The sequence below is a fragment of the Heterocephalus glaber genome, unplaced genomic scaffold, assembly GCF_053883595.1.
Source record: "Heterocephalus glaber isolate CG9 unplaced genomic scaffold, H.glaber_assembly_v1.0 deba00001235, whole genome shotgun sequence".
NCBI classification, from domain to species: Eukaryota; Metazoa; Chordata; class Mammalia; order Rodentia; family Bathyergidae; genus Heterocephalus; species Heterocephalus glaber.
The window spans coordinates 138,860-153,664 of record NW_028258222.1 but is presented as its reverse complement, the minus strand read 5'-3'; the positions used below and the strand labels follow the sequence as shown (position 1 = coordinate 153,664).

Below are 14,805 nucleotides of genomic sequence, written 5' to 3'. Positions count from 1 at the left end.
AAAACGAAAAACATCACAAAACAACTTCAGGGTCTGCACTGGGGGAAAATCCTACAGTAGGCGCCCAAGAAAGCTTCCTGGTCAGCCTCGGAGGGACCAGTCACCGATGCCTTTTTCACAAGTGCATTTCGGCACGGTCCCCCCACCCCCATGGTGACCCTGATTCCGGGACGCAGAGGCCGGTGCACCGTCAGCTCTACAGGCAGCATCAGTGCAGCAAGGGGTCGGGTGACGAGGCGGCCGGGCCGCCGACGTGGAAGTTTGAAGGCGGAAAACCGCTGTTCGCGAGCCTGCCACACCCCGGACAGGGGGAGGGGACGCGCTCACCTCCCTTGCAGGGTGTGCGGTGCTGGCTGTGCTGGGCTCTGTAGCCCTCGATGACCTCCCAGGAACCGTCGTCGCGCCGGATGGGGAAGGAGACGCTCAGCACGTGGTTGCAGGGCTTGATAATGCGCAAGATGCCGCGCACGCGGTTGCGCTTCTGCTCCTCGCTCTCGCGGGTGCGCAGGTCCTCCACGAGCTTGTCCTCCACGATGTTGGCGCCGCGGTCGAAGAAGCCCTCCACCATCTTGAAGAAATTGGGGTCGTCCTCGCGCTCGGCCGCCGCATCGCTGTAGCGGCGGTAGGCAGGCGTCCCGAGGGCTGGCGGTGGGGCGACGACAGGAGGCGCGCGGGCCCAGCAGCCGAACAGAGCTGCGGGGTCGGTGGCGGAGGGCCCACCGCGGGACAGGAGCAGCGCCTCGCCCAGGCGGCGGTACATGGCGGCAGCAGAGGCGAGCCGGGCTGAGGCGAGGAGGAAGCGCTCGGCGACCGCTGCCCTTTTAAGCCGCTGCTTCCTGCCCCCGCGACTTTCCCCTCCCCTCCGCCGCAGTAGCCCGGCTGGGAGGACGGGCTTCGGGCGCCGTGCGCCGCCCAGGGCGCCGGGCCTCCGCCTCCGCCGCGGCCTCGCCCGGCCTCCAAGGCGGCGGCGCGCGTCGGGCGCGCGCGCGGGGGGGGGGGAGGGGGCTGCTACGCACGCGCGCTGACCGGTGGGAGAGTTTGTGCGTGCGCGGTCGGGCCTGCGGCGCTCACAGGTGCGCGCGTCGGAGGGAGTGTGGCACGGAGTGGAGAGGGGCTGGTCTCAGACCTGGGGGTGCGGAGAGGCTGAGGGGCCGGGAGCGCCGCAGCGGGGAGGCCGGGGTCTGGCCGTTGGCCTGGGGGTTGTGAGTCACCGCCACTCCTTTCCGCCCGCGGGCGCTCAGCGGAGGACGGCGTGGGGGTGGGGGTGGCCTGTACCCGGAACCCAGTGCATGAAGCGCGGGCGCCCAGCCGGAAGGCGAAGCGGAGCCCGGCGCCGAGAGGTTCGGTTCCGTCCAGTCGCGCTGTGGAGGGACAGGGCGTCCCCAGCCGCCTGCCTTTGCCACTAGGATTCTGATGTCCCGTTCACCTCAGCGCTGTGGAGACGACACGGTGAGACAAAGCATTGTGGTCTCCTGCGGTTTGCTGGCTTCTTCCCCCTTTCCAGAGCTTTTGAGACAAGGTCTCCTTATGTAGTTCAGGCTGGCCTTAAACTCACTATGTAGACCAGGCTGGCCTCCCAACTCGGTCCTCCTGCCTCAGGCTCCTTGGTGCTGAGAGTCCAGCGGTGTGCCACCGCAGTGGCTAGGCCTTCGCCCTTGAAAATGATCTGAAGTAAAACAAGGACACTAGAAATGCGACAGTGTCCCTAGGAAAGGCTCGGGGATGCTTGTATTCGTTAAATGGTTCAGGACATGATTTGAAAATTTGAGTGTTCAGTTTCATACTTGGACAGATTCACAGGAGAGGCCGAACCAGCCTACTCCCCGTGGTATGTCCGTGCCACTGGGTCCCCAAGGAGATGAGATGCCACCCCCCCCACTTTTGACGGCTTTAACATCTCACTTATTGTAAATTTAAAAAATGAATTTCTATTAATGTTTGGAGTCTATAATAATTACATGCATTGCCGGGGGGGGGGCTGATGGTGTTAATGCACATAGCACATCTTAATTCGTTTTACTTCCCCTTCTATTAGTCATCTATTAAATGACTGCCTCCTATGAAAGAGAAAGTTGAAACATGAGGTCATCGCCTAGATGGGTTACATTAAGAGCACCTATCAGTGAACTCTGAAAGCAAAAGTTACCTTTTCTTACAGAGGGAGCTTACACTTTACCTTATTTGCTAAATAAATGGTAGCCTTAATATTTGTATAGTGTTTTTCCACGAAAAATATCCTCTGACCTGTGTCCTGAATTTGTCTTGCTGGTCAAAAGATGAAAGTACTAGTTTCTCTTCACTGGAGAGCATTCTCATTTTTTTCTCTGTACATTGTTAAAATCAAAACACACCCCTGAGGTTTCCAAATAACCCCCTAAAAACTAGTGTTATTTTCAAATCTTTAACCTCTGAAGCATATGCAAATGCTTTACTTTTCAAATTAAATTTTTTGATAGGTTTTGAGGAAAGTAGTTTTAAGAGCTTAGTTTTATCTCTTGTTTATCTTTGTTTCTGATAACCACAGCCTTCAGAAAGATAAATGTTTAACTTTATATTTTCTAGGGCTTGTTCCCTGTCAAGAAGGTGGACTTGAACTTTTAGAAGGGGCGAGGAATAGAGCTGTGAAGTATTTATTTATTTATCTATCTATCTATCTATCTATCTATCTATTTATTTATTTTTTGGTACCAGGGATGGAACTCCGGTCCTTGCACTTTGGGGCAGGCAGTGAAACCACTGAGCTAAATTCCCATTTGTGAAGTTGTTTTTTTATTGACCATGTCTTTTGTATAGGTGTCCTACAAATTGGCTCCAAGAGAATCCTGTAAATCTTTTTTATAAAACAATAAAAAACCAAAATCTTCTTTATGTTTTAAAATTTTATTTAAGTTGTAAAAATAATTCCAATTGAGAAGATAATTTTAAAAAGTAAAATTATCTAGCCACACTCCCTCTACTCACATTTAGTATATGGTAGGAGTTATTTCTTTCCCTTCTGGAGAAGGTATTGCAATTATTATTGTTTTAGAATTTTTTAGACAGGGTCTTGCTATATAGTTTGGGCTGGCCTTGAGCTCACTACATAGCCCACAGTGGTCTTGAACTCTTGGTGATATGGGGAATAGATGTAACTCCCAGACCTGCTAGATATCTGAAACAAAATTTGTGTTCTCAAAAATAGAAGAGTGAATTCTAGAACATTGGAGGTTAAGAGTAGGAAAATTTATTGAGAAAAAGATAGCTTCTGTCTAAGAGAGACAGAAGGGGGCCTGGAAAGTGGGTTGCCTGGGACCCTGTTTTCTATGGAGTTTTTATGGAGCAAAGCCACAGGTGAGCAGGTTCAAGGTGGGACAAAACTATAGTCAATTAGTAAGATTACAAGTACATTGACTTGGGTGGTAATATTGACCCAATGGGAAATCACAAGGTGGGTATGAGGTGGAACAAAATTATGATCAACCAATAAGATTACAACAAATATAGTTGCTTAGGTAATATTGATTAAATGGGGGTCAAATGGGGAAGCAAGTCACCTAGCAAGCAAGCAAGAAACAAACAAAAATTTTCGGTAAGGAATGGGTCAGGGATTTTTCCTGGAAGCAACTGGTTAAGGCCTTGGTTTCCTACCCAGTTGATTGATACCTATTTAGAATGTCAATCACTGCTCTTCATCCCTAGGGGAAGTACTTGGGGGTAGTAGGTTTTCTCTTTTTATAATATTGATCTTCAGTGAATGTGTCTGGATTATCTCTCATACTGACTCCTCCAGGGGGAGCCCTGTTTAATGGCCTACAAGATGGGTAATTAATTTACCTATCTATAATATTTCCCCCTCTGAAGAAGTACCCCTAAATGCCATGAAGGGACAAGGGGTAAAGGCCTTTCTGATTACTTCTGGCTGAAGAGGGTGGTAGCTGAGATCGGCAGTCAGAGATACTCCACTGAGGGTCTATCTAAAGATCCTTTATCTAAAGTTATTTCTTCATCTTCTAATCTGTTCCCTTAATAAGCTGTTTTTATCAAAGTGGCTTTGTAGTATAATTTAAAGTAAGGGATTGGTACCCTCTGCCTTGCCTTTGTTGCCCAGAATTGCCTTTGCTATTCTAGGTCTCTTTTGGTTCCAAATGAATTTTAGGATTGTTTTTTCTAATTCTGTGAGATATGCTGTTGGAATTTTCATTGGGATTGCATTAAATCTGTATAACAATTTTGGAAGTACGGCCATTTTCACTGTAGTGGTTCTTCCTATCCAAAAACAAGGGATGTCTTTCCATTTTCTGATACCCTCTTCAGTCTCCTTTTTCAGAGAACTGTAGTTTTCAATGTAGAGGTCTTTTACTTCCTTCCTTAGATTGATTTCTAGATATTTCATTTTTTTTATTCTATTGTGAAAACTGTTGTTTCCCCAGTTCGTCTCTCAGTTATTTGTTTACAGGAAGGCTATTGATTTTTTTGTGTTGACTTTGCATCCAGCTGCACAACTGAATTTGGTTATTAAATCTAGAAGTCTTTTGGTGAAGTTTTTGGGGTCTTCTATGTAGAATATCATGTCATCCACAAATAATGATAATTTAACTTCTTCCTTTCCTATCCTTAATTCCTTTTATTTCTTTCTCTTGCCTAATTGCTCTGACTAATGTTTCCAGAACTATGTTGAACTAGAGTAGTGGCAGTGGACATCCTTGTCTTGTTCCTGATTTTAAAGTGAAAGCTTTCAGTTTTTGTCCGTTTAGAATGATGTTGGTTATTGGTTTTTCATAGATGGCTTTTATCAGGTTGTGATAAAAACCACCTATTCCAATTTTCTGTAGTATTATTATCATGAATGGGTTTTGGTCCTTGTCAGACAGTTTTTCTGCATCTTTTGAGAGGATCATGTGATTTTTGTCCTTGGTTCTGTTAATATAGTGTATTACATTTATTGATTTGTGGATGTTGAACCATCCCTGCCTCCCTGGGATAAATTCAACTTGGTCATAATGTATTGCCTTCTTGATGATTTGCTGCATTCTGTTTGCCAGTATGTTATTGAGGATTTTTGCATCTATGTTCATTAGGGAGATTGGCCTGTAGTTCTCTTTTTTGGTTGGATCCTTCTCTGGCTTTGGTGTCAGGGTAATGCTTGCTTTCAGGAATGAATTTGGGAGTATTACTTCCCTTTCAATTTCATTAAAAAGCTTGAGAAATAGCAACATTAGATCTTCTCTAAATTTCTTGTAGAATTTAGCAGAGAATATGTCCAGAGGCTGGGCTTTTCTTTGTTGGTAGATTTTTTTTTTTGGTACCAGGGATCGAACTCGGGACCTTGTGCTTTCGAGGCAGGTGCCGGAACCACTGAGCTAAATCCCTGGCCTGTTGGTAGGTTTTTAATTGTATCTTCAATTTCATTGGGTGATATTGGTTTATTTAGAATTTTTGTATCCTTTTTTTTTTTTTTGGTACCAGGGATCAAACTTGGGACCGTGCGCTTGCAAGGCAGTCACGGCATCACTGAGCTAAATCCCCAGCCCTATTAATTAAATTTTTTTTTTGTATGGGATAATTTTAATCTTTTGCATTTACTTAAGCATATTCTATGAGCTAGTATGTGGTCTCTTTTGGAGAATATCACATGTGCAGCTGATGTGTATTCTGTGTATTCTGATGTTTTGGGGTAGAACACTCTGTAGACATCTACAAAGTCCATTTGTTCAAAAGTTTGGTTCAGTTCTAATATTTCATTGTTGATTTTTTTTGTCTAATTGATCTATTTGTGACAGTGGAGTGTTGAGGTCCTCCATTACAATTGTATTAGTACTCATTTGATTTTTCACATGTTAATATTTGTTTTATATAGTTGGGTGCAGTGCTCTTTGGTGCATGTATATTTATGATTGTTAGCTATTTTTCTTGGATTGTTCCTTTCACAAGCATGTCCTTCTTTGTCTCTCTTAATCAGTCTTATCTTAAGATCCACTTTTTCTGTAAATAGAACAGTTATACCTGCTTTTTTCCAGGTTCTTGTGGCATGGAATATTGTTTTCTATCCGTTGATTTTCAGTCTATGAATTAGTTTTTCAATTAAATGTGTTTCTTTTATGCAGCATATTGTTAGATCTTGGTTCTTGATCCATTTTTTGTTTTGATTGGTGTTTCTTTTGATTGGTGAATTGAGACCATTAACATTGATGGTTACAACTGATATGTACTGTCTTATCTCTGTCATGTTATTTTCCTGCTGTTGGCTTCCTTCTTTCCTTTTCTGTTTAATTTCTTGCCTTGCCTGGTGGATTCATTCTGTTGAGGTTCATGGAGTTGTTATCTTTATTGTCTCTTTTTAGAATACCCTTCAGAACACATTGGAGTGCTGGTTTGGTGGTCATGAATTTCTTCAGGTGTTCTTTGTCATGGAAGTATATTATTTCTCCATCAATTTTGAAGGGTAGTTTTACAGGGTACATCAATTTGGGTTGGAGGTTGTTTTCCTTTAGAGCTTGAAATACACTCCAAGCTCTCCTTGACTTGAGAGTTTGTGTTGAAAAGTCTGCTGTGATTCTGACGGGCTTTCCTTTATAGGTGATTTGTTTGTTTTGTCTAAGAGCTTTTAATATTCTATCCTTGTGTTGAATTTCTGGAATCTTGACTGTTATATGCCTTGGGGAAGATTTTTTTTTAATTGTGGCTAACTGAAGTCCTATATGTCTCACTTACCTGTATGTCAAATTCGTTTTCCCTGTTTGAGAAGTTTTCTGCCAGTACTTCTGTGAACAAGTTTTTTTGTTTTTTGATACTGGGGATCGAGCTTGGGATCTTGCGCTTTTGAGGCAGGTGCCAGAACCACTGAGTTAAATCCCTGGCCCCCTTTTTTTTTTGAGACAGGTTCTTACTTTGTAGTTCAAACTGGCCTTGAACTCACTATGTAACCCACGCTGCTCTTGAACTCACAGTGATCCTACTGCCTCAGCCTCCAGAGTGCTGGGATTACAGGCTGTGCCACTACGCCTGGCCTGAGAACATGTTTTGGATGTTGTTTGTGCTATCTCCTGCATTTTCATTGACTCTGATCAATCTCATGTTATTCTTCACATCATCTAGCAGCTCTTGGATTGATGTTTCATGGTCCCTTACTATTTTAAAGAAATTTCTCTTTGCATAAGTGATAACTGCTATCCTGTCTTCTGTATCTGATATTTTGTCCTTACATTGGCCCATTCTGCAGCATGTACTTTCCACAGAGTTTTTAATCACTTAGATTTCTGTTTGAATTTGTTTCATGGATTCCATTTCTTTCCTGTGCTGGGCATTCATGGTTTACATTTCCATCCTATTCTGGGTGTTCACGGTTTCCACCATATTCCTGAGGTCTTCTGTTTTTTATCTGTGTCTTCTTTAGAGTCACTAATCATTTCTTTCATTATGGCCACCATCTCTGTAGTTATCTGAGAAATTACTTCTGCTCCAATTTTTTCTTGAACTTGGTTCGTTTGCTTTGTTATTTCTGCTGTTACCTCTTCAGAGAGTCCAGGTGGGTGGCTTTTGGATTGTTCCACCTATTTGGCCCCTGGGTTTTCCTTTTTTCAGCTGAAAGCGGGGGTGGGGGTGGGGTGGGGGGGTGTCACGTCTCATTTACGTGTCTTTTCATTTTCTTTTTTTTTTTTTTAAGTTTAATTCCTGGATTGATGTTTGTAGATTGCTTATGGCAAGTAGCTTTATTGCCAATATTCAGAACCCTTAGGAAATAAATACTTCTTAGAAGTGTCTTCCAGGTGTAGCTGGCCTTTGGGTTTTGAGTCTGTTGCATGATCCTACCTCTTCAGTTTGTTGGAGATGAGCTGTGTCTGTGTACTTGGCCCAGCTGCCAGTTTTGTGGCACTGGCCCATAGTTTTTTTTTTTTTTTAAGCCCCTTGGGCAATCTCAGTTTTGATACACCAGGAGGAACAAACAATTAGCACAGTTATGTCACCTTGGCTAAAGTAGTACAATCAACAATGACAGTAGCATCAAATACAGCATAGGGAATGATAAGCTGTGCTAACTATTAATTTGCTACCTTTAACCGTCTGAAGTAGATTTATGGTTATATAACAAAATCTAGTATGAATCTGAAAATTTTATGCAATAAGTAAGCCCTTAATATGGTGATTTTACCCTTGGGGGAGAAGATTTAAAAGGAATTAGTGGGGACAACACAAATAGAAGTGGAAGGAATCAGAAAAAACTGGTGGGCAACCTTTAGGAAACATGTGAAGAAGATGGGGGGAAGATAAAAGGAAGAAATAAAAACAACAGAACAATAACAAAAAAAATAGATACCATATTCAAACAATCAAGAAAAAAAAAGAATCAGAAGGTAAAAGAGAAAGGAAAAAGAAAAAAAAGTCTAATTCAAGGTGTGTTTCTGCTGTCAGTGGTAGCCAGTGCAGGCAAACAGAATCCAGAGGCAAATTGATTAATCCCAGCAAGCCAGCCACAGCTTCATGATGGGGTAGTGGATAATCCCAGCTGGCCTGCCCTCTTAGTTCCCCTGAAGTTCAGGCCAGTTTCTGGCTCTGAGGCTGGAACCAGATTCCTTGAGCTTACAACAGTCCATGTGCCTCCTGCTGGCTTGAATTCCCCTGACCGTCTGCTGACTTGAACTGAGCACCTGTACTGAGACACTTGGAGCCACTAGATGGAGTCGGGCTGTAGTTGTTCTGAGTTCTGAGCTCAGTTGGCCCCTCTCCAAGATGACTACCAGCCGTCACCGTCTCCTGGTTGACACCTGAACCTGAATAACTCACCAGCCACTACAGTCTTCTTTGTCCACTGCTCCGTTCCACTGGTCTGTTTCTTCATGGAGGCCTCTGGGGTTGCTCATAGTTACTGTGTGTCTGAAGGTGTGATCTGCCATTCACACACCGTGAGTCCAAACTCTGGGAGAGAACGCTGTTTGTTATCTCCCTCCTCTTTGTTGAAGTCTCTCTCTTTGCTCTCCCTATGGAGTTTAATTCTTACTTCAAATTCTTCCTGGGCCCCAAGGTCCCACTTCGCTTCTCCTTTTCCTCCTTATGCTACTGTATATTCCAGTGTCAGAACACCAAATCTCTGAGATGCTCTTTCTCTGCTGCTCAGCACTCCACCATCTTCCTGGAAGTCAGTGTCATTGATTTTAAACAGCAAACATAAAATAAAAAAATACTAAAGTTCATAGATGTTTCAGTGCATAATTGCCTAAGGCAGGGTAGATGGCAGACAGTCATTGCAGAGGAGAATCAACATGGCATGCACAAAGTAGCAAAAACAACAAGGGGATATTTGTTCAATAAGTGATACATTATAATGATGATGATGAAAACTCAAGCTCCCCAGTCCAAAAAAATACGTATTTTAGATCAGTTGTGGTTTCAGTATGGGGTTGCAGTTTAGATAGTAATAAAAAAAAGTGTAAGGTAAAATTTGGAGCACACCTGTAACTCTGTTATAAGTGGAAATAACTGAAAAATATACCAGAGCATCAGAAAGTACATTACCCTTGACCAACATGAAAGAGTTGCAGAAGAAACAGGCTTTAGCTGGGTATGGTAGCACACACCTGGAATCTCAGCTCTTAGGAGGCCAAAGCAGGAGGATCACCATGAGTTTGAGTCTAGCCTGGGCTTCATAGTTACAGATCAGCATGAACTACATAGTGAGATCCTGTCTGACCCACCCCCCCGAAAAAAAAGATTATGTCTCTCGTTTTTTGGGCATTAACAGCTGTAAAGCAATAGCATCATACTGTGGTATTTACACTATTTTTTTTTGTATTAAATTCTTTTATTGGTACATTGTAGGTATACAACACAATTACATTTCTCATTGGGAATTGTACCTTTATATAATGCATCTTGGTTCTTATTTTTTCCCCATTCCTAGCCCTCCCTTCACGCCCTCCACCCTTCCCTATTTCCAAAGACTTTATTTCCATTTTTTCCATTTCTCATCATTTTTTCCTTTCCCTTCTTTCCTTTCCCCTGTGTCTCCCACTACCCCTACCCCTTTGGACCTTTTCTTCCTATTTTACATTATCGATTATTCATTCTAATAATTGGTACATTTTAGGTATACAATATAATGACATTCATCATTGGAAATTTGCACCTTTACATAGTCTCTCTTGGTTCTTGTTTTTCACCTTTGCCCAGCCCTCCCTTCAACCCCTCCAGCCCTCCCTATTTACAAAGATTTTGTTCGTATTTTTCTATTTTCTCATATTAATCCCATTCCCTTCTATCCTTTCCCTTAGCCTTCCCACTTCCTTCCCCTTTGGGACGATGGCTCAGAAGCCCCTACCTCTGGGCCGGGAACAGTGGGACTCAGTACCTTGGTCTGGTGGTCTGGTGTCCTCTGCGCCTTGGTAATGTGGAATCAGGTGGCTGCCTGTCTGCAGTGGGGTGATCCGGTGTCTTCCGCGTGACTCAGGACCTCGGCATGGTGTGGGCAGACCTGTCTGTCTGCAGCGGGGTGATTCGGCCTGTGTTCCTCGGGACTGGGGACCTCGGTAGGGCGTGGGCAGACCTCCGTATTTACACTATTACCAGATAGGAACAGAAACCTACCCTAACCCTGGGATTATAATGAAAGCTTGAATGCTCAGATCATTTCAGCAGATTTTCCAGTGAAGTTTTTGGCCTTGATTAGTGCAGCAGTTGGCAAGTGGCTTCAGATAACAGGGTGGAGTCTGGCCTTTCTGTTGAAAGAAGTTCCTCCTTTTCTTTGTCCTCAGGGCAGAGATAACAGCTTCATTGTACTCCCTATAGCAGTGTCTTTTTCACTGCTCTGGATGGCCCTTGGAGATGAGTGAAGCGCAGGGACTATGTCTTGACTCCAGGATTGCTATCTGCCAGCCACCCATGATGAAAGTTCAGGGCAGCTCTTCAAGACAAAGCAGGAGTCCCCGGCCCAGGGCCGGGGATTTAGCTCAGTGGTTCTGGCTCCTGCCTCGAAAGCACAAGGTCCCAAGTTCAATCCCCGGTACCAGAAAAAAAAAAAAAAAAGACAAAGCAGGAGTGAACACTGAGGTCAGCAGTCAGTGGGAAGGTGCTGGGACAGGTGATGTAGGAATGGCTGGAGTCAGGGATGGACAGTCAAGTTAGAGCCTCTGTCCCTACTTTCACTTGTTTTTCTAGGACAGGAATTGTTAATAGTCTGTAGCCAAAGATGGACTTATTTTGCTGGGCATGGTGGTGCATGCCTATAATCCCAGCACTCAGGAGGCTGAGGCAGGAGGATCTCCATGAGTTCAAGGTCAGCAAGCCTGGCTCAGGCTTCTGTTTTAAATTACTTTAACCTGGAGAAGTGATTGGCTATGAGGGTTGAGAAAAAAATAGCCATGTGTGAGTCTTAGGTCTGCCTTTGATGTAGAGAAGATCTAGTGGGATGTTAAGGACATTTTAGACAAGTTCAGTTTGACATGTTTGTAAAGTAACCAGATGGAGTTGCCAGGTGCAGAGTTGAAGAAATAAAAGTGGAGCTCAGGAAAGGTCTGGACCAGTGCTGTAAATATAAATGGTGTTTAAAGCAAGAGGGCCCTGTCTGTGGTGATGCAAACCTTTGCAGGCACAGGTGGGCAGTGGGGCAGTCAGGTCCCTGTACAAGGCCTGCAGCTTGTGGATAATTTCAGCACCATGGATGGAGGGGGACGTCGTGTCAGAAAGGGCAGTATCCGGGCAGTGCTAGAGGTCCAGGTTGGATTGTCCTGAGTTCCAGAGTGGATTGAACATGCACAAGTAGATACAGAGTTTTGTACAAAGATTTGAAAGTGGACACAGATTTGAGGTAGGCAGTCTGAGGGAGATCTTGGTGGGTGGAGAGAACTGTTTCTGTTTGGGGAGAGACTTCAGGAGATGGATTGAAAGGGAGAGTGTTGATGAAACAGATGGACTAAGTGAGGCATGAGGCCCTCAGGACAGAGGAGGTTGTGTCCAGAGAGGCTGGGACGGGTTGTTTCGAAGGGGAGGCATGCAGGTCTGCAGGGACGGGTACCTGGTGTATGAAATGTAAACAGCAGCAAGATAGCCACTACCTATGCCTTTCCTGAGAGAGGGCTCAGCTGGAACTCTCTGGAGGAATAGGGAGAATTTGTAGCTAGAGGAGTGGGCTTTGTCACAGTGCATAGGTGCTGCAAGGGTGGGGCCAAGAGCAGAGAAAGGGTCCTGGGCAATCTGATGTGAGGAAAGAGGAGAAAGGAGGGAGCTGACAGGAAAAGGAGTAAGGCAGAGCAGGGCGTAGCCCAGAAGCTTCCTGCCCTTGATTCTCAGCTTCCTGGGGCTTGTGATTGTGTCAAGTTCATCTTCTTACCCCAAGTGGAAGGAGACCCCTGTAATCTCATTTGCCTCATGGGCTGAGGGAGGAGGGCTGCAAGTTGAGGTCAGCCTGGGCAACTTATTGAGACCTTGTCTCAAAATTTTAAAAAAGGGCTGGGATGGAGCTCAGTAGTAGAGCTCCCTTGGACACACACACACACACACACACACACACACACACACACACACACACACACACACCCACCCACACCCACCCACACACATACCCACACACACACACACACATACCCACACACATACCCACCCACCCAATTTTTTAGATGTTTATTTTAGTGATGATGTTCTGTTGTTTCCTAAGGTTTCTTTTAAAATTTGTTCTTGTAAAGACATTAACCAGTCATCTTGGGGGCTGTTCTATGAAAAAGCGGGTTCTATCATTAAATAAGTTTGGGAAACTGCACCATATCCTTCCCCCCTTGGTGACGCATAGGAAACATCCACTTTCATTTGTAATAGAGTGATAAAGCTTCGGGAAATGTTACTACTAACCATGCAGCCTGTACCCAGCGTGCTTCCCGAGGCTCTTTCCTAGGGCACATGCCTTACTCTTCCCAGTGCTCACAACAGCTCGATCTTGTGTAAGTCACGGCCACGCTTATACGGAGAAATGGACTCAAATGCAGAAGACTGACTCCGAGGGGCTCCCGAGCCCAGCATCCTCCCTGCAACCAGTAACGAAACAGGTAGAAGGTTAAATCCAGCACCTCCCAAGTCTGTCTGACTGTGGACCCTTGGCATCTTCCAGTGTTTATTCAGGCATCATTACCCATGGAGCAGAGCCACTGCACTGGGAGTGCAATTTTTAAACAGCATTGTGTGCGGACAGAACTGGCTCTTTGCAATAGGGCTCTCTGTTAATGCTAAATGTTATATTTATTTATTTGTTACTTTTTTTTCTTTTTTTTTTGGTACTGGGAATCGAACTCAGGTCTTTGCGCTTGCACAGCTGGCAGCGAAACCACTGAACTAAATCCCTGGCCTTATTTGTTACTTTTTTAGTTTTTGGTACTGGGGATCAAACTCGGGTCCTTGCGCTTGTGGCGAAACCACTGAGCTAAATCCCTGGCCCAGTACTTTTTTTTTTTTTTTGAGACAGGGTCTCCCTATGTACCCAAGCTAGCCTTGAACTCACTCTGTAGCCCATGCTGGCCTCAAACTCGAGGCAATCCTCCTGCCTTAGCTTAGTACTGGGATTATAAGCATGCGCCACCATGCCCAGCTTCTTGCTGGGATTTGAACCCAAAGCTTTATACATGTAGGCACTACCACTGAGCTATAACTCAGTTCTAAGTCTCTTTTAATCTCCAAGTTTCCTTGAAGAAAAAGGGTTATTTGTCCTTCAGTATTTACTAGTGTCTGGATTTTCTGACCACATTGCCCTGGCAGCATTTAACGTGTTCCCTTCTGTTTTTGTAAACAGTAGTTAGGTGAAGGCCTGTGCTGTCCAAGATAATGCCACCATGCCCAGCTGTAACTACTTTGTATTCTCTTTTACAGATGGGCTTCCCTGGAATTTTTAAAAGGTTGACACCAGTATTTGAGGTACTAAGCATTTTAAACTCCAAATTGTTATTTTACCCAGCTTGTTCTGCTCTAAGATTATATTATCATAAAATTGTAGTCCTTAGAGAGCTTAGCTATGACCCAGTTCATCTTCTTTGTTGTTACTACTTTTTTGATTTTTTTTGTGCACGTTAAGGAAATAACAGGCATTCAGTGCTGTGGAACATGGTAATAATTCACATCTGAGTTTGAACCCTGGCTCTGCCTCTTTACTTGCTCTGTGACCTAGAAAGGTTGCTTCATTTCTCAAAGCTTGTTCTTCCTTTCTTGCAAGGTGGCTGTGAGGAAGGAATAAGAAAATTCGTGCCATATCTGGCCTATAGAAGGTTTCTAGCATTCATTATCACACCTCCCCTTGTTTTCTTTAAGGAAATAGTCTGGGTCTATATCATGAGTGAATTATAAAGATAGAAAAGAAAGAGCAGTTTGAAATGTTTTAAACAGTTTCAAATGTGACATGCCTGTTTAATGCTGGCCTCAGCTACTTTTCTGAAAAGTGATGTTGTCATGATACAGGTTGTATGGGAGTTAAAACCAGTTTCCTTCCGCCTTTCCAACTGACATAATAAGCAAAACGTAACTGGGTAAACATAGACCTATTAATTGGTTCACTTATTATTAATGGTATACTATCTTCGGTGCTGACTTCTGTTCTTTTTGAAATTTCCCTGTTGACATTTAAAACCTGACACATATTCAGAAACGCCATAGAAGGCCTGATGCTTTAAATCCTCTCCAGAACACAGAAGTGCCTTCCTGAAGTGGCCATCTCTGGCAGCATGTTCAAAACGATGCACACAGGGCCGAATTCACCAGTGGATGCTTATTTGTTTTTCGTGGCAATCTGCATTTGGGACTTATGGGCAGTAGTTAATACAACCAAAGCATAGACAGTCATGTCACACAAGGCCATTAAGA

The 14,805-nt window shown here is 44.1% G+C and overlaps 2 protein-coding genes across 40 annotated transcripts in view; one reads left to right on the top strand and one right to left on the bottom strand.

Moving 5' to 3' along the window:
- Positions 1–958, bottom strand: part of Glud1 (glutamate dehydrogenase 1) — a 31,211-nt gene extending 30,253 nt beyond the window's left edge. Inside the window, exon 1 of the mRNA XM_087210944.1 lies at positions 328–958. Coding sequence (XP_087067070.1) covers positions 328–760 — 433 coding nt within the window. The 5' untranslated portion in view covers positions 761–958. The remainder of the gene's footprint in view (positions 1–327) is intronic.
- An 18-nt stretch (positions 959–976) lies between these two features.
- Shld2 (shieldin complex subunit 2) overlaps positions 977–14,805 on the top strand; it is a 100,087-nt gene continuing 86,258 nt past the window's right edge. For 11 of the 39 annotated variants that reach the window (XR_015451188.1, XR_015451187.1, XM_021246742.2 and 8 more), the window contains exon 1: positions 1,088–1,449. The gene's annotated coding sequence lies outside the window, so the exon portion shown is untranslated. Of the gene's footprint in view, positions 1,450–2,562; positions 2,627–7,591; positions 13,867–14,805 lie in introns of those variants that run through there. The other 28 variants (XR_015451186.1, XM_087210941.1, XM_087210938.1 and 25 more) reach the window with 17 other exon arrangements.